At 33.8% G+C, this 19801-nt stretch overlaps 1 protein-coding gene across 1 annotated transcript in view; it reads left to right on the forward strand.

Annotated features, from left to right (window-relative positions):
- The window catches only part of LOC146997132 (inositol polyphosphate-5-phosphatase A-like), a 101954-nt gene that overhangs the window by 14592 nt on the left and 67561 nt on the right, over nt 1-19801 (forward strand). Inside the window, exon 3 of the mRNA XM_085816739.1 lies at nt 2771-2860. Within this exon, the coding sequence (XP_085672865.1) occupies nt 2771-2860 (90 nt within the window). The remainder of the gene's footprint in view (nt 1-2770; nt 2861-19801) is intronic.

The raw sequence follows: 19801 nt of genomic DNA on the forward strand, positions 1-19801 counted from the left end.
CTTGAATTTAAGAGAAAAAAATGTAGTCATATCCCTCCTTATAGTTCCTCGTGCCATTAGGAATAAATCTGAAGTTGACTGAGCTCTTTTGGAACTTAAGCAGTGCATATAAGTTAGAAAATCTACTGAAATCAGAATTAAGAAATAATTTTAGTGTTCTGTGGAAAGCATGATGTTTATTATTAATAATTGCTCTTTTGTTACTTTTAGCAACACCATAAGTAACTGCTTGTTTAAGTTCGCTTTCATCAAGAGAGCTGTTACAAATGATGCAGAAATTATTACCGACTTTGTTTTTAGTTATAAAAAATTTAGCCCTAAGAGTAGAAATTTTTTTTGAGTTCTTGCAAGAGGTAAAAACTTTCAGAACTTTGCTGCTTAGACAGTGCTATTTTGCCATTGTTTAATATATGTTTCCATTCCATAAAGGTTTGAGTAGGTAGGCAAAGCTTGAAGCTGGTTCTTAAAATGAAGTCATCTGTATTATCTTCAACATTTTTAATGCATAATGACTTATTAACTGAGCCAACTAACTGGCGTAAATTTAGTACTCTGTTTCATAAGCTGCCTTAAAAAATAATCTTCCAACTATATCAAAATTACCAGTAATAATGTGTTTATTGGGAGAATCCATACAAGAAGGGGGGGAACTACATCATTGCAGTATCAAGTTGCTTTTCAGTTCAGTTCCTGATGGTTGGAAAGCCTTTTTTTTTTTTTTTCCGGGGGGGGGTAGTTGAAACAGACGTGAGTCCTGGAATCTGTTGTGGGAAAAGATATTGTGATGTTTTAAACCTTTTTTTTAAATTTATTCTATTGAAGGCAAGATGTAGAAAGTTAATAAGAGAGAAATTCATGGTCATCATCTTTCTGTTACTTTGAAATTTAAGTATAATAAAATCTAATACAAAGTCTTTATCAGAAAAATTATTGAAAGTACCTATGAAGTACTATTGAAGTTGTGATAATGTAAATGTGTGCAGTAATGTGACACTTTTTAAAGTGAAATCTCAGTATTAAATAAATTAATGAACTTAAGTTGAAGTTTATTAACATTAACCACTAGTATTTTGTTTGTAGTCTTTTTGCCTCATCTAGTTCTTCTAAGAGCGTTTTTACTGAAAATATTAAATCTTCCATAAGTAGTATGATTAAAATATAAAGTACATTTATTAAGATAAGTGTTAAGTCCCTGTTTTTTAAAATGTGCAGATTTTCTGAAAAGCCTAATTTTTAGATTAGGAATAAAATCTAAAATTTTAATTGAAATATCAGTGAAACTGTGTGTTTTAAAATGTTCTATTTCTACTGTGGCCTGAGAAGTATGAGCTGATGCAAGCAATTCATTTTAATGCGAGATCTGTAGTTGTTTATTCTTGATTGTTTTTAGTCTGTCCTATACAAACCTTACTACATTTGTTACAAATAATAGAGTAAATACAATTAGATGTTTTTCAGACTGCTTTTTCTCACCAAGTTGGATTAGCTGGTGGGGCATTATGTCTGTCTGTATGTTAAACAATTGGAATTTTTACATTCCTATATTTCAAATCAGCAAGATGATAAAAGTAAAAAGGGGGCTAACCTTAATTACAGTCAAGATTTATGAAGGAAAAACTTGAAACCTCAGTTTTGCCTGAAAGTAATAGATTAATTCAAAATCGGAAAGTCCTTGAATTATTAAAATAAGAGTAATAGATAATAATAAAAGAATATATTAAGTTGCTTACTCAGATACAAACTAATATAAAATTGAAAAAAGCAAATTGCAAGAATGACTGTCAAACCTAGAACCCTGTGCATTTGCTGCTAAGATTGACATAAATTACTTAAACATGTTAAGTTATAATCAAATAAGTATTTTTTTTAAATAATAAATTGCAAACAAAAGTAATTATTGTATGAAACGAAAAATATAAAAATAGATGCAAATTTAAAAGTTGAATGAATAATAGTCAGTAGTCTTTGGCTGAGAGTGACATCTGAACGAACATTATGTTTTAAATTTTTAACTCTAAAAAATTCAAAAATACATCAAAATTGAAATTGGTATGGTCATTTTATCACTGTCAGATCCGAGCATTGTCAGTAGGTAAGCCTATTGATACAGTTACCTTATCTGACCCAGATTTCTTTCACTCGCATTACTTTCTTTTTTGTTACTTTCAACAATTTTAATCATATCCAGTCTAGCAGTATTTGCTTTTCGTATCTTAGTAACACTAACTCGGAGCAAACCTGACTGTTAATTTTCTGAATCTTGGCATTTTTAATTATCAAGAAGTGAGATTAACTTTTATTCAATTAAGTTAATTAAATGGAGCAGTAACATCTCAAAAAGGCTGTAGAAAATACTATTTATTATCAATTAGTTTGTATCAATAATATTTGCACATAAGTTGAGCAATAGCAACAGGAAATTTTATTACTTTCACAAGTAAGTGGGCAATAATCAAATTCCTAATTATTTTTAAGAAACTACTGAAAAAAAGCTGGCTTCCTCTACAGACTATAAATATTCTTTTACATAATAAAGCCAATTTTTTAAACCGCGAGGAGGAATGAGGTGAATGGGTGAGAAAGTATTTTTATTGTCGTCTATAATAACCTTACTCTGACTTTCCGCCTACATTCTTTTCAGCAGTCATTTAGAAGTAGCTACTGCTTGATAAATTTTAATTAATTCTTCGCCTTTTTTTTTGTAATTGTATTTTTGTATTTTGATGCCAATTTTTAACATTGTTATAATTCCAGATTGTTTATATTTCAGTAGGCACTTACACAATTGTTTATTGTTTTCTTGCGAGAAGTTTTGTTTTTGCGAGAAGTTTTGTTCACTTTTATACATGTGATCCAACAGGTATTTTTTGATGCCTTGAATTTTTATTTTGAATGTTGTTTATATTATTGTATTTACATTTTTTTAGCAGGCATGGTATGTAGGGGTAGCGTTTTTTAAATTTTAGAGGTACAAATAATTTTAAAATAATTAATTTTGAAACCTATGCTAATTTGGGATGAACAGAAACATATCTAGTAGACTGGGTATGGTAATTGTATCAGTGTTAAGCTGACATACATCCTGACGATGTTCAGGTCTAACATTGATAAAACAACTGTATTCATTTTTAATTTTCATGTATTTTCTGCTGTTTGAATTTTTAGGTCTAAAAATTAATATTCATTCAGATCTCAGTCTCAAATATTGACTGTTCATTCACCTGCTAAATTTTCATCGATTTATATATTTTTTATTTATTATAATGTATTTTTATTTATTATTTAAAAAATAATTTTTGTTTAAAATTTATTTGAAAAAAATTTGGCTATTTGTTTATAATTTAACTTTTTAAAAATTTATATATATAGTGTGTATATATATATATATATAGTCTTCTTCGCTTTTTATTTTAATTTCTTAACTACGTTCACAAAGTTTAAACTGTACAAGCTAGTAGGTCCTTCCTAAAAATCTTGTATTTTTTTACTAATAGCAAATCGCTATTTATTTTATTTTGTACATTTACCTAACCAGGCCATTATGTATAGTTTTTCTTACACCTTAATGTGTTTTTTCAAGCAGACGCGTCAGGAAATGGAACAGAGAATTGACACTAAAGTTTTTAACTAAGTTTTTTCAGTTAATATTCAAGAAGAGTTTCGTGTATAGTTTCAGTTGTCTGTTTCGACGAAATGCGTTATGGAATTAGCTGGATTCGAATATCATTATATAATTTCCCCTGAAGGGTCGGTAATGAGATTCGAATTGGGCTAATTTACCATTTACCGCTTTTTTGTTTTTGTATTTTTGCTTAAGTCTTATATCACACTTTTATTCTATTGTTTAAAGTTTGCCTTACCTTGATCAACATTTCACTTACAATTAGATTTGAATTTTATTTGTAAATATTCTAGTGATAATAATGTTTACACTTAATTGCACTTTATTTTCCGTATGTTAAAATTTGTTTCACTGTAACCGCAGTATCTAAGCTACTTTTTAGCGGAAGTACTAAGACTATTCTTTTAACTTGTTTTCTAAATTTTGCAGCTCAATGCACAAAAGTTCTTGACCACAAAGGTCTTTTTTAATTTGTTCTCCTTTCTTTAATTATTTATATTGTTGCGTGCGTACGGGTTCGTTATGAAATGAATGCACAAGTCCGATGAAAAATGAACAAAAAAAATTTATTATTATCACAACAAAAATGCTTAAATTTTCTCAAATTATCATGCAGTATTACAATATCTCACAGTAGTTATCTTTTAACTACTCAAATGTCCAATAGAACGCAATTAAAAACAGCTAAAGAACGCTAATCCGCGAATTCGCTACAATCAACAAGAGCAGTTTTCTAAACAACAACAAACTAAGCAACTACTACAAACTGAGATGTTTTCCTCCTTTTATAAGATTTTAAAATCACGCGCTAGAATTTTCCAGTACTTTCTCGAAATCAAAAAGAGATATTTATTTATTTAATGCACGCGCTCTTGTAATTTCAATTTTACGGCTTAGCTTTCTTTTAATATTCGTCACGCGCTGCACTGCGCGAGAAATAAAATCATTTAATTTGTAATTGAACTAACATTAGCTTTTTAAATACCAAATTCGTAACACTGCCCCCTTCCCAAGGACTGCACATCCCGGGCAGTACAATCCCTGGACAGGAAGCTAAACTTACAACTGTGGCATAAATGCATTAATAAGCATTACATTACAATAATAAACAACATGAACAATAAATGCAATACATAAAACAAATCAAATACACATTTAAAAACAAAAAAGACCATGGTCTGATACTATTTACAATTATTTACATTACGTACTATGGCCATAGTAATGAGCTAACCTTTCGTAAGAGTTCGAAGACTCACGGATCCGAACCACGACGTCATTCGTGTTCAGCACTGTATATGGACCATCCGAAGGTGACTGTAATTTAGGGCTCAGTCTTTTTCGTTGAATTGGGTTCCAAAACCACACCTTGTCTCCTTTGTTGGATCTCTGTCTAGTAGCTCTTGTGTCGCATCTGGTCTTCACTTTCTCCGTCGCCAAGTTCACTCGCTTTCTAGCGGAACGGTGCATCACTTCAAAACGGGCCTTGACATCTTGGATGTGTTCCTCAGGCGATGAAGGCGCATCCGTACGGCGATGAAACAGGCGGTCACAAGGCAGACGAAGGTCTCGACCGAAGAGCATCTGAGATGGAGAATAGCTGGTAGTCTGGTGTTTCTTTTCGAACCTAGCATGATTTCGGCTGTTTCTCGAGCTGGTTCTTTCGGACAAAGCGTCGGCATTTCCAGGTGAGGATCCCTTCTTAGGATGGATAGTCATGTCTTCAGATCCTGAAAGCAGTTTGTTGTTTTTCAAGTCTAAGGAAAAATTGTATTTCCTTAAAAAGTCCAATCCGAGTATGCATGGATCTGTAATATCTGCCACATATGCCGTGTGATGGTAGGCGGCACTTCCAAACGTGATTTTCACGTTTAACTTCCCAGCTATGTCGATCTTATCACCAGACGCAGTCTGAAGGGTAACACAGGATGGCGTCCAAATAAGTTTATCTTTAAACTGTTCAGCTAAATCTTTCCTAATGATGGTAACGTTAGCTCCTGTGTCAATGATCATACTGCAAGGAACTCCATCGATATTCCCATTGATGGACAGTCCGTTATTGTTGCCACTCACTGTATAAATTTTAAGAGCTTTAAAACAAGGTTTTTCACTATCTGGCAACCTCCGTTCCTCGAAATGGTCACTAATTTGTTTACTGCGTTGTTGCTGGGAAATGGTCTTATTTTCCGTACCTCGGGGTGTTCTGCAGTTTCTTCGTATGTGGCCTTCAACTCCGCAGTTCCAGCACTTTAGAATTAGTTTCTTTTCACTTCTGTTCCGTCTCAAGCCACTGACTTGTCTGGTAAAATCATCTGCTTTATATTCCGTACCCTGGGGTGTTCTGCAATTCCGTCTTAGGTGACCTTCACTACCACATCTCCAACACCTTAGAGCCACTTTCTTCTCGCTCCTACTCCGTATCAAATCTTCGACTTGTCTGGCTAAATCATCTAAACGAGCCATCAGTTGATCCACTGGCTCATGGACTCGCACAGCTCTAACTGGGTAGCGATCTCTACTAGTTGCTTGCTGGGCTGCCTCGAACTTCATGGCGTACAACAGAGCGCTTTTTATGTCCTTTACATCTGCCATTCGAAGAGCTTTCTGTATTTCAGTATCTCGGATGCCGTCGATAAAGTATTGTAAGGACAGGATTTCCCTTGTTTCTGTCGGGCATTCCGAAAAGGCGAGATGGGACAGCCTTTCAACATCCGCGGCGAGCTCCTGAAGTGTTTCGGTAGGCTGCTGTTGACGAGATTTTAATTGGAGCCTGCTGTAGTCTTTTAAACATTTCCCGCCGAAGCGCAGCTCCAAAGCGCCGGATAGAGCTTCGAAATCTAACCTTTTGTTTTCGGGAAGAGTCTGAAGGATATCCGCTGTGTCGGCTCTTAGAGAAGCGGCGAGATGACAGGCCTTAGCTTGGGAATCCCATCCATTCGCATCCGCCACGATAGAAAATTGTGTCTTATACACCTGCCAGGAGGTCTTCCCATCATATGTGGATAGCTTCAGAGGTGGACGAGCAGGCATTGGTAAGAATTTAAAATCATCACTCCTGCTCCCTGCCGACGTTACGAATTTCTTTAAAGTATCCATTTCTTTGGCAACTGCAGAAACTCTCTCATCAATTTGTTGTTCGATTTGGTGTTGGACGGCACAAACTCTTCCTTCAATTCGTTCCTCCACAGCAGAAACTCTCCCTTCTATATGTTCTTTTACAGAAGAAACTCTTTCTTCTATTTCTTCTTTCACCGAAGAAACTCTTTCTTCAATATGATCTTTTACGGAAGAAACCTTTTCTTCAATATGTCCAACTTTATTTTCAACTGCGTCAATTCTGCCTTCCATAGCTTCAAATTTATTTTCTATTATGCAAGTAATTTCTCTTTTCATTTCTTCTTGACCAGCTTGAACGGCTTTCATTTCGTCCTTAACGGATTCCTGGCCCAATTTCATTTCTTCCTTAACGGATTCCTGGCCCAATTTCATTTCCTCTTTAATTTCTTCTTTAAATGAGGCAAAGGCTGATATTAACTGCCTTAATTGCTCTTCCATCGCTCTTGTTATTGGCATTCAAATCCCACCGCTGCCACCAAAAATTGTTGCGTGCGTACGGGTTCGTTATGAAATGAATGCACAAGTCCGATGAAAAATGAACAAAAAAAATATATTATTATCACAACAAAAATGCTTAAATTTTCTCAAATTATCATGCAGTATTACAATATCTCACAGTAGTTATCTTTTAACTACTCAAATGTCCAATAGAACGCAATTAAAAACAGCTAAAGAACACTAATCTGCGAATTCGCTACAATCAACAAGAGCAGTTTTCTAAACAACAACAAACTAAGCAACTACTACAAACTGAGATGTTTTCCTCCTTTTATAAGATTTTAAAATCACGCGCTAGAATTTTCCAGTACTTTCTCGAAATCAAAAAGAGATATTTATTTATTTAATGCACGCGCTCTTGTAATTTCAATTTTACGGCTTAGCTTTCTTTTAATATTCGTCACGCACTGCACTGCGCGAGAAATAAAATCATTTAATTTGTAATTGAACTAACATTAGCTTTTTAAATACCAAATTCGTAACAATATATATAAAAGTAAATGAAAGACATATTAATATCTTAAAAAAAATATTGTGTGCAGAGCTGCTGTAGGATTAAAAGTAGGAAATAAGTAAAAGTGAACCTGCTAACTAACTCTAGCTTAATTTGATGGCATTTAATTTATAGGATGACAAAACTTGAAATGCGGACAGTTTGTCATTCCTTGTCTTCCTGTTTATCTTCATAATTTTTGTTTGCAATTTGTCCTTTTGTCTTGAATTAGGAATTTGTTTGTGTTTATAATTTGATCCTTTTGCTTTGAATTAGGAAGAATTGTAGAATTAAATATTGTAACATTCAGCTAGGCTTACTTGTGCTCACTTTTTTGTGGCATATACAAATACACACATGAAAAAGTGCAGTATTATGTAACAAAAAAGCCATGAACTCCTTATGTTTAATACAGATATTATTTTATATGAAAAAGAAATAATTGCTGCTTAGTTTGACATGTGTAATGTAAAGAAGTCAGTCTAGTGCATTGCCACTGTAAGTGGTGGTAACTGCCGTTCTGTATCCCAGTACAGAAGGGAAATTATGTTCATTATGTATTTGAGGTATGCAACTCAGTAGTTTCGGTATGTTATCAGGTTTCATCTGCTGTAGCTAAGATTGGTCTGTGCTGTGCTATCATGACCAGATGCATTTATTAGGTGATACATCTAGTGAATGCATGGCCTGAAAAAGAACAACAGGCTGTTACACTTCAGATATGTAATGGTGGTTATCCGGTGCAGTGAGAATTGGAAACCAGTGGCATCTTATACCATAATGCTAGATGATGGATTGGTACTCTGATATGTAATGTGGGACTTACTCTGTCTGTCCCTGTTCTACCGTTGGATGGCATCATGGTGCTACAGAGGGGATTCATATGAAAATTTTATATGTCATTGATCCCATCATATGCAATAGTCTAGGGTCTCATAGCAGTCTCAGAGACCTATGATATGCATTCTGAAGTAATGGGTACCTGGCAAAAATTTCCCAGTGGTATGTCAGTGTTCAACTATATGTGCAGTAACTGGTTGCTTTGCAGTACATCAAGTTTTTCTAATACTTGAGTTGTGGCAGTACTGTCCAGTAATTAACTATGCATATAGTATGTCCATTATCATGGTCTTTCATATGATTCAGCTGTTGTGATTTTTCACTTCATTGAGTCCATTTTTCCTCATGTTTGCATCACTATGCAAATAGTCTATCTTAACACAAATGTTAGTTTCTCAAAAGGTAGTTTTCAGTTTCAATATGCCATAGATTTCTAGCCGTTAATGTTGGAAATCTTTTTTATGGCAGCCATATTTCTTAACAGGATCTAGTTTAAGCTGCCTATGCACAGGAGCAATGAAAAACACAAATCCGAAACTTAACAGTAGCTCTTTGTTCTACCCATGTACAGTGGTGCTTCCAATCAGTATTTCTGAGGTACATAAATGGCATATATGTGTACTGCTATTAATTTATTGCCTTTCATGATTATTTGCATATCATGCAATTTTAAGTTGATCTGTTGTATCTTTTCTATTACTCTGTACATAAAATGCTTATTTTGGAATTAAAATTATGATATGAGTTAAAATTATGTAAGTTACAAACATTAGTTCATAATGTTCATAAATTTCAGATTGGAATGCAGAACTTAGTGTGTGTCATGTAAATGGCTTTATGGAAAGAAAAAAAATTTTGAGCTGGTGCTAATTGTGTGAGATTTGATGTAGTGAAGCTTTGCAGTTTCATAGGCCATAATAATTTTAGAATTTGGATTTAACAGCATTGTAATTTTAAAATGATCATACTTGGAAATAATAATTTATAAATTTTGCATAGATTGAAAAGAGCAAAAAATATTTGTAGTTAAATATGTGAAATTTCTTATATTGTTCTGCAATTCTAAATTATTTTTTCTATCTGAGATAGAACAAATAATTATTGTGTTAATGATAATCATGGAAAATATTTATTACCGAATGTATGGGATAACAAGTAATTTGAATCAGTAATTAGTTCATCATATTAGAATGCTAGAAATTAACCATTTTGGGGCACTTAAAAGATGACACATAGGAGACTAAACTGCCAGACAGACAATGAATGAATTGCGTACATTCTGTAATAAGGTTACTGTAGTATTTAAGTTGAAAGGGATCATTGATTTTATGCATATAATTTTAGAATTTCAGTCTTTTAATTTTTCTTGATTTCTGTGATCAGATCTTTTGCTGTTTTAAAGATGATTCCTTAAATTTCTTTAAAGTGTTGTTTAATGTTTAATAAACATTCTACTGCTCTTTTACTGATAAATACTTCTAACACAATATTTTTCCTCTTTTTGTTCTGATAAGCATCAAGAATTAGTTATTGAGTTTCGTAGTATTTGTTTATATATTTTTAGAGACTGTTTTTTTGTGTGAATGTGTGACTACAGCCAAAGTTACCCCCTTCGAATGGCAGGCACTTGCCTTATCAGCATTGGCGACTTCTAAGGCCAGAAGTGGTGACCATTTTACTATGGAGGCTCCTATTAGGTGGCCACCATTGCCTCCTATGAGGGGACAGACAATTTACATCCATGCCTTCTCCGGCATTCGAACCCGTGCTCTTCAGTATCGCAGTTGACTCCCATACCCAGTATACTGCTTGGGCGGCTACTACAGCCAAAGTATGAAAGCTTTTAAAATTAAGTTTTAAAATCGACATCATCTGTAAAAGTCAGCCTATAGTGTGAATTTTTTTATGCAGTGCAGTCCATGAGTTTTGACTTTTCTGTCCTTATTTTGTTTCATGGATTCAACGTCCATATATAATGACTTAATGAGTTTTACATATTTCCATCTATTTAGTGCTATTAATACAGATCAACGACAGTGTGGGAAAAAAACCATAGGACATTAATAATAGTTTGGTTTTTGATTGGGTTTTATGTGCTATATGAAATTTACTTTGTACTGGAAAAAACTAAATTGTTTTCATGGCTATCCATAGGTGAAGCATAAATACAAGCCAGTGTTCCTTAAAAAAAAATCCTCCATAATGACTTTCTTCCTTTTTTTTTTTTTTTTTTTTTTTTTTTTTTTTACTAACATTGTAAAGTCTACTTTTCATTTCCAGTGATGAGTTGTTTGAGGAAAAACTAATTTTCATTGCATTTAAGTAATGAAACCTTGCACAGACAAATAACACTAAATTTTTGATTATTCAATTAATGTGCAATGCTGGCCATTAAAATTGCAACACCATGAAGGAAAGCAAATGCGAAAAAGATTGCATGTAAACAGTGTGGTATGAAGACAAAATGATTAAATATGTACGCACATTGGAGGTTTACAGGGTTGCAAACTTAGTAGAAACAGCTGCCATACCGGGCAGCTAAAACGGCCTTTAAACCATTAGGCATGGAGCTGAGAATACAGAAATGGACAACTCATTCCATGCTGCTTCATGTCTATGCCACATTTCATCAATTGTATTAGCTGGAGAGAGGTGGTGGGCCAGTCTCTCATTTAGCCATGACCAAACGTTTTCAGTGGGTGACAGATCTGGAGACTGTGCAGGCCAGGGTAGCAATCAAATACCCTGTGTATCGAGGAAGGTCCGAACATGACATGCAACATGTGGTCTTGCATTATCTTTACTATATATTGCTTAGGAATATATGGAATATACTGTTTAGGGGTCTTGAAGATAGGGCACAACCACTGGACGTAAAAAGTCAGAAATGTACCCATCTGCATTGAAATTATCATCCATCCGAACTAGAGATGTGCGTGTCGTGTACCAAATGGCTGCCCAAGCCGTCACACCAGGTGCAGAACCTCTATGTCGATATCAAATGCAAGCAGATGACATGCAGGCTCCTGGGACCCTCCAGACACGTATACGGTCATCAAAATACTGCACATAGAACCGGCACTCATTTGGAAAGGTGACATTGTGCCACTCCTGTAGCCAGCTTTGTCATTTGGTGCACCTGTCGCTGTCTGTCTCTATGCTACTTTGTCAAAGGAAGCGAAGTAATGGTCACCCTCCTGATAGTCCACGCTGCTGATAACGTCAACGCACCTTATGAGCTGATACTGGGCGTGCTACAAACTTGCCCATTTCCTGACTAATGGTCCGTGATGTGGTCATACAGTTTTGCAGGGCTTACCTCACAATATGTCTGTTCTTTCTGGCATTAGTCATGGGAGGGCATTGAGATCCTGCATGCTGTTCAGTATGATCCTCAGCACTTTATTGATTCCATATTCGCATGACAGTGGTTGGATGTCGACCAGTGCAACCGGTGATATCACAGAACGATAATCTACACTCTTGACAGGCAACGATCCTGCCTCTATCGAATTTCGAAACTTGCAGGTAAGCATTTCCTCTTCTTATCCGAGGATAACATGATATTCTGAGCAAACTCCAACCTTACAAAGCACTTTCCGAATGAGAAATCCACTACATAACTTTTCTTTTATGCTGTGCTTCAGATGTCTTTTCTCCCTCCTGCATCGTCTAAATGTGCTGAAATACTAATGATTTGCACATTCCAACTTCTTCCTTTGACGTTCGTCAGATCATTCCTTCCTCATGTTGCAATTTTAATGGCCAGCAGTGTAGTACCAAAATAATGAGCTTCCAGTCTTTCATATATGACTCAAAACCATAATGGTATTAATATTAAGTGTCTCATCATTCTCACTAGTTATCAAATGAGAGGTGCTATTAATCATCGTTTGATTTTATCCACAGCTGTGGTGACAGGTCATACAGCGCAAAATGTATCTTTGACATGAAAATTTCTTTTATTTATCTCCATAACCATTTTCTGTTTGTTAAATCATCTGCAGCACCAACCCTATACATGATGCAAGGTAACAAGGATCTCTTTTTCATAATAAAGAAAGGATAGTAAGAAAAATGTCTGTTATTTGTATTACTATAGGGCATATTGATCACAATAAAGCAGCTCGGATCTAAGTTTTAAAATGAGGAATTTTATCCGCTTTAATTGTATAATGGTTAAGGGAAGTGGAAAAATGAGATAAATATGTTACTACCCCATTAATTATCCATATACAATGAATGTACTTTGGCATTTGCTTAAAAATTATTTTCATGTTATAGCATTTCAAAATGTATAAAACAATCCTGACCATGCTTTAATGAAAATATATATGTATATGCATTCTTATGTTTATCTCTTGAACAAAACATTAATTAGTTGATGACAATCAGTAAAAATTCAGCTTCAAGAGTAGATATGGCAAAAATCAATATGATTTTTGTTACCTTGCAGGTATTATTTATTTTGAAGACAGTATTAAACTTATTAAATGCTTACTATACCATATAAAGTGAATGTTTTTCTTATTTTAAAAAAACTCATACCTTTTTTTAAAAATTGTTTTTACATATTTGCTGTATCTTTGTAACGAAAAAACATTAGCAATTTGTGCTTTTGTAGAATATATATCAATTAAAACTTGTCAATTTCAAATCAGTAGGAGCCTTTGTGTGTGCTGTAAAAGTGTATCTTTGTAGTAAAAAAAAGTGTTGGCAGTTACGCTTTTACGCTTTTGTAAAATAGTTATCAGTTAAAATTGTCAATTTCATATCGGTAGGAGCCTTCGTATATGCTCTTAAAAGTGTCATTTTAAAATGTGTATTCATGGCAAAAAGTAAAATGAGCTTTATAATCTAATTGTGAGCATTTATCTGATGTATGCTAAGTTTGTCAACATATTGTTGAATACCTTATAGTTAGCAGTTGTGGTCTTTTTAAAAAGGTATGAGTATAATAGATCCATGGCATCATTTAAGTTTTCAAAATTTTTTAAAAATTTGTGCAAAGAGTAGATAAATTTGGGTTTTATTGGAGATGCTTGCTTGCTTTATCAGCATTAGCACAGAATCTGTCTTAGGCTAATGGTAATCTCTAAGTAAGAAAGAAACAAATATAATCTTTCATTCTACAAATTCTAAACTATTTTGATTTGATCATCTTTACACAATATGCATATGTGGAGCCTGTTTCTTGGTTTTGAATTAGTGTAGCTTTTAAAAATATTCTCTAGGTAGATTATCATTACTGTTATAAGAGACAGTGAATTTTCTTTACTGATAACTCATAATTCTTTACGATTAATTTATGATTCATGATTTAATTTTTTCTTTAACAATGAATTGAACATTCAAGCACAAACAATATTGTTTATCAAAATGTTTTTTTGTAACTTTCTGTTACAGTAATTCCTGTGATCCTTCATGCCATCTTATCACTTTTATGATGAAATAATAATTAAGTAAAAAAAGTAATTTGAAAAAGATTGCATGATTTTTTAATCTCCACCCATTGTTAATACAGTGAGTGACAAATAATAAAATTGTCCTTTTCACATTTGACTAATGTCTATGACAAGGTAATTTTTAGTTTAAATGCTGTATAAGTTGACAATTTTAAGGAAAAAAATCAAACTTTGAAGTAGGGGGTCGACTTATACGCAAAACCTTTAAAAAGAAAAAAAAGAAAAGAAAAGAAGATCTGCCGTCACTGATCGATGACACATCAGCAAACTTGATTATTACATATATCGTTAGGCCCACCAGCGGCCGAGCGGTAAAGTCGCTGAACACTGGTAGTTTGGTCCGAGGTTCGAATCCCGTGAATGGGCTGGCTGCATGGGCGTTTTCGTGGTTTTCCCCATGTGTAACGTGTATATGAGCCAGTTCCCCTTAGAAAGTCCTCCACGAAAGGCATCCCTCCCTTTAGGCAGATAGCCCTTGAGGCTTTGCCATAATCACACACACACATACATATATCGTTATCGTTCGTACAGAAAAAAAAAAATTATTTATTCTTTCCATTTTATTTATTAGTTTTTTATTAAATTTGTTTGTGCAGCATTTGACAGCATTTCCAGCATGTGTTCATGTTTGCTTCCAGAAAAATGGTTGAATGGACAACACCCTAATGATTGATTGGTTTCAAAATCTATGGTTTTAAAAACCATATGTAATTTTAAGGAAACCTTCCTTTTTGATTTGGGATATGTTTCGACTGCATCGTGCTTATCATGTGCTAAAATGGAAATAAGCAAAAATTTGCTAAAGTGCGAGTGTAATTTTATCAAGTACATTGGCATGCTGTTTATCAGCAGTGGCAAATTTATTTTTCTCAAAAGTCGGGGGGGGGGGGATCGACTTATGCGCAGGTATATATGGTACCTGTTCTTAATCATAAGTATTAAGCTATTATTGCTAGTACCAAATATTATACAAATAGGCTATCTGATGTGATCTGAAAAGGATCTCTTGTTTTTAGGTATGCTCTGTAGTGTGACTTAAATATCTGTATTATAAGTATCCTATGATTTTGTTTTGTTTTTGTTTCCCAGATTAATTTTATGCTATTTGGTCACAGTCAATTTTATACTATCTAAAGTGCGCTATCTGGCCACAAGTATTGGGATATCTACCAGTGGAAAATTTTGGCTGTAATATCAGTGGCATTATCAGGATCAAAGCTAACCATTTTTTCTCCAAGTGCGGTATCTGCGAGTCTTTAAATTCTGCTGTCCAGCACTTCTCTAAATTCTATAAATTTTACTATGCATGAATTCTGGCAGTGTTTCTTCTAAATTCTAAAAAAATTTTCCATTTGTAGATTTGCTACAAGTTGCTTTTCTAAATTAAAAAAAAAAAAAAAATCTGCTTATGGTGTGACTGCACTGGTTGCATTGCCCATGGAAGCATGACTTTTAATGTAACAGCGGTTGAATTTAGTAACATAAATCAAAATCATGTACTATAAAAGTAGTATGCATGAAAAATCTGTACATCACATTATCAATAAATTTCCAATCATCAGTCAGTTCAGAATTTTCTTCGGTTGTTAACCATACCAATGTTGGTAAAGTAAAGAGGAAGTTGGGTTTGGTAATGTGAGTCACATATAAGTGTTGAAAATGCTGCACCTTCCTGTAACAGTATGCAAAATTTCATTATGTTGCAGTCCTCTTACGCCAAGAATGAGCTGGTTTTTGGTGTCTGTGAGGCAGATTATGAATATTCAGGTTTATCCAGACATTTTCAATTAACCTGTGCTGTTTGTGCTCTGGAAACTGTCTGAAATAGTTCTGTACTTTATCAACGTGAGAGTGTTATTCAAAAATAATGATCTGTTACTGCATATTTCTGGGAGATATCTATGGAGGAGCCTATCTTAACTTCAGCCAAATTAAATATTTGTGTAATAAGTTAGAACCAGAGCCGCCACCAGAGTAGGTGCAACCTGTGTGGTTGCACTGGGGGAGAGCAACATTTTTAGAATTCTGAGAAGCATCGAGTAGCAAAATTTTTAGAATTTAGGGGAGGCAATGGGAAGCAGAGTGGCAAAATTTATAGAATTTATGGAGGCATTGAGTTACAGAATTTTGGAACCATAGAGACTGCCTAGCACAAACTGTGGTTAGAACAGCTATTATAAATGTGTTTCATTCACACAAAATTAGTGCCTAAGTTATCAGCTAATGTGAAATTTTAAGTTGTAACCTTCTAGAAATTTATTCTTTTTCATTACACAGAGGCTGTGACTGTAAAATATAGACTGACGGTTTATTAAATGGATAAAATTTTTCATTAAATGCTTGCCATATTAAGTATCTCAGTAATTTTTCCAAGATGGTTTGCATGAAATCTCTGAAAATCTTTCTTATGAGTAAGCATTACAATATGTAGGTTGCTAGATTGTGCTTTGACTTAGAATTAAACTTATGCCTTCTTAAATTTGAGATTAGAAGTGTGAACATCATGAACTTGCAGTAGTTGATCATTCTTTAATTAGATTCTTTGTTTTTTTTTTAGCCCAGAGGGTTGCCATTTTGCATTGGTTCACTCTAAACGGCATTTCACTTTTCAAATTGTTGCCAGCAAATATTAGAGCTCTGCATTATAAGGAAATTAAATAATAAAGAATCTGCATGAATGCATGTATGTTTCTCGCACTGAAAAAACAATGGTACCTAGAGGCATCAAATTTTAAATAATTTAGTCCTCCACTCGAATATGGGCATCTGGAAGCCCGAATTTGGAATTAGTATTAGTATGCATTTCCTATTTTGTAAAACTTAAATGAATTTCTGATTAACAAAATCAATGATTTCAAAGCAAGCAATGGCAACACTGTACGGGGAGGGGAAAAAAAGTTTTTATCTTCAGCGCGCGACACTGTGCATCGGAAACTCTGATTTTCGATATCCTCTTTTTTAATTTTTTTGTAATATTGCTGTTGAATATAATTTTACAGGTTAAGGGTGAAGAAAATGATATTTAATAAAGGTAACTTACAAAACATAAAAAAAGTGTCCCTTTGGGCATAATATAAAATGATTATTTCATATTAATGCTTTCAGATTTTACACATATGTAAATACATATCTATATTTTTTAAATAGGTGGCTTTGCAATCCCTTTCTAATATTGTGTTGGATATATTTCCATCTGTATGCAGTACTGATGGAGGCCAGCTCTTCAAGTATTTTATTTCACCTGAGCACTTTGACAAAAATTTGCTGTAACTAGGGATATACTCTTAAGTCTGTAAATGTATAGGGAAATAATATGATTGTAAAGCTATGGAATTAATGGCCAGATTCCTTTTTTGATAATGGATTGTACTTTGGAGTTATATCCCATTGTAAGACAGAGATGCTTCAAATTATAAAGAAAAATAATGAAGATTTATATTTTATCTATATTTTTGCCATTTAATACACATATGCATATAATGGAGGGGGGAAGTAGTAATTCAAAAATTCAGCTTTTATTTATACCTGTAAAGGCAGAATTTTTACTTACATGCTTCAGTGCTGCAATCTCATTGCTTGTTTGCTTTAAATACTGATGTTTAACTAATTAGTGTTTGTTAAAAATAAAGAACAGCTTTAGACATTTCAGATGCATCTGTACATAAATTGATCATCTTGATTTCTGAATACATATTACATGTGGCAAATTCTTAGCAAATATATACTGTGTTGTTTGATACTTATATCTCCCACGGAGTGACTACCCAATGGCTGAAAGATTAAGGCTACTAAAATATCCTCACTTGGCCCAGGCACTCTGATTTTTAATTAGGGCTCACTGAACAAGTTTTTCATGGTTTTCTTTATGAGGGTAACTGAAATACAGTATAAAGTCCATTATCCGGAATGATCTATAATCCATACCTCAAAGCCACAAACTTTTTTTTTTGTATGCTTTACGCATGTGCGTTTAGCACAAAAAATGAAGCAACTTAAACAACTTACATTGAAAGAAATGTATAACAAAGTAAGCAAGTAAATATTAAGCTCTCTCTCTTTTTTTTTTTGTGTGTGTGTATGTGTGAATTTAGATAACCTTTAGATCATAATTTCTCTTTATGCCTGTAATGCGTTTACGTATGCGCATCTAGCACAAAAAACAAAGCAAACAACTTACATTGAAAGAAATGTTTAATAAAGTAAACAAATAAATATTAAGCTATTTTGTAAATTTTGATACCCTTTAGATCATAATTGCTCTTTATTTCATAAATTACGGTTTAATATTTTTAATTGTATAATTTCTGCTTGCCATCTTACCAGATTTAAATTGATGATCTATAATCCGGAAAAACCCCTAATCCAGAATCGCCGAAGTCGCGACGAGTCTGGATTACGGACTTTGTACTGTATAAGCCAGTGATTTCAGAATGTCCTTTACAAAGGAATGCCTCTTTTAGGCATATAGCAGTCATACGTTTCTCACAGCTGAGTAAACATTTACAAACCACTGCAGTATTTTAAACTTTTTTGTCAGTCTGACTGTGTTTTAATGTTTATGTGAATGACACCCTGAAAATTGAAATAATCATCAGTTATGTGACTAGATGAGACAACTGTAAGACTCATAAGCTGGATACTGTAAGTACGTCAAAGGAGTCTTCAATCTAAATCTGGGAAAGACCCAGTACTTCTATAGTTACTGTTCAGAAGGTTTGTTGTTTAAAAGATAAACCTTTTTCTTGCAGTCACTTGAAAATAATTTTATCGAGTAGTAACAAGTTCTTTGCGTCTAGAAGGTCATGTTTCTTCTCATATTCATTTATGTCTGTTTTGTGTGGACTTATGTCTTTGAAACCAAATATTAAAAATGTGGCCAATTCTACTCCTGTTATTAACAAACGGGCCTTTTCGTTTTTCATTGAGGCCTTGATCGCTCTCTACCTTGAAGAATTATGACTTTTATTAACTAATGACTGTTTTTTCCATTTTACTCTTACTTTTGTGGCCATGTTAAGTAATTTTAGCTGAATTAGCCATTTTCACTTTTTGAGGCAGTTCTTATTTTTAGAACAACTTGACTGACGCCATTTTGAACTTTTTCCAAGTCTTTCGACCCCCCCCCTTTAGTTTGTTGGGGCGAGTTCCCACCAACGGACAGTCTTATCACATAGGCTGTTGCCCAGTGACTTTGTTTACCCCTTCTTACGTCACACGACAAGTAGGAGAGCGTTGAAAGACACAGAGGGGAGTTACAACCTCTTTCAGTTTATGCTTCACGATAGAAAAGACTGCATAGCCACAGGTCTGTTTTTTATGTTTCTTTTTCAAAAAAATTTTTTCTTGGTCTTAGCAAGACCCACACTGTTAGATTTCATTTAAATTTAATTTCTGATTTCTAAATTTATAAAGGTTTAATTCTTTAAGATGGCAGGTCTAGCCCATACGTTATTGTATATTTTGACTAATAGCAGAGACCGCTATTTATTATTATTTTTATTATTGTTGTACATCGGAGTTGCATTTTCATTTTTTTACACCTTAATGTGTCATTTTGAGCAGACGCGTTGGGAAATTGGAACAGAGAATTGAGACTAAAAAAAATTTTTAGGGCAATTTATCTAATTAATTAAAAATTTCGTAACGCTAAAGTTTCAATTGTCTGTTTCGGCGAAACGCGTAATGGAGTTAGCTTGGTTCGACGTTTAACCAGAAATTTCCCTTGAAAAGCCAGGTTAGACCTCGAATTGAGCTAATTTACCATTT

The sequence above is a fragment of the Stegodyphus dumicola genome, chromosome 5 (genome assembly GCF_044657685.1).
Source record: "Stegodyphus dumicola isolate Sdum_Otavi_A_Nest chromosome 5, ASM4465768v1".
NCBI lineage: Eukaryota > Metazoa > Arthropoda > Arachnida > Araneae > Eresidae > Stegodyphus > Stegodyphus dumicola.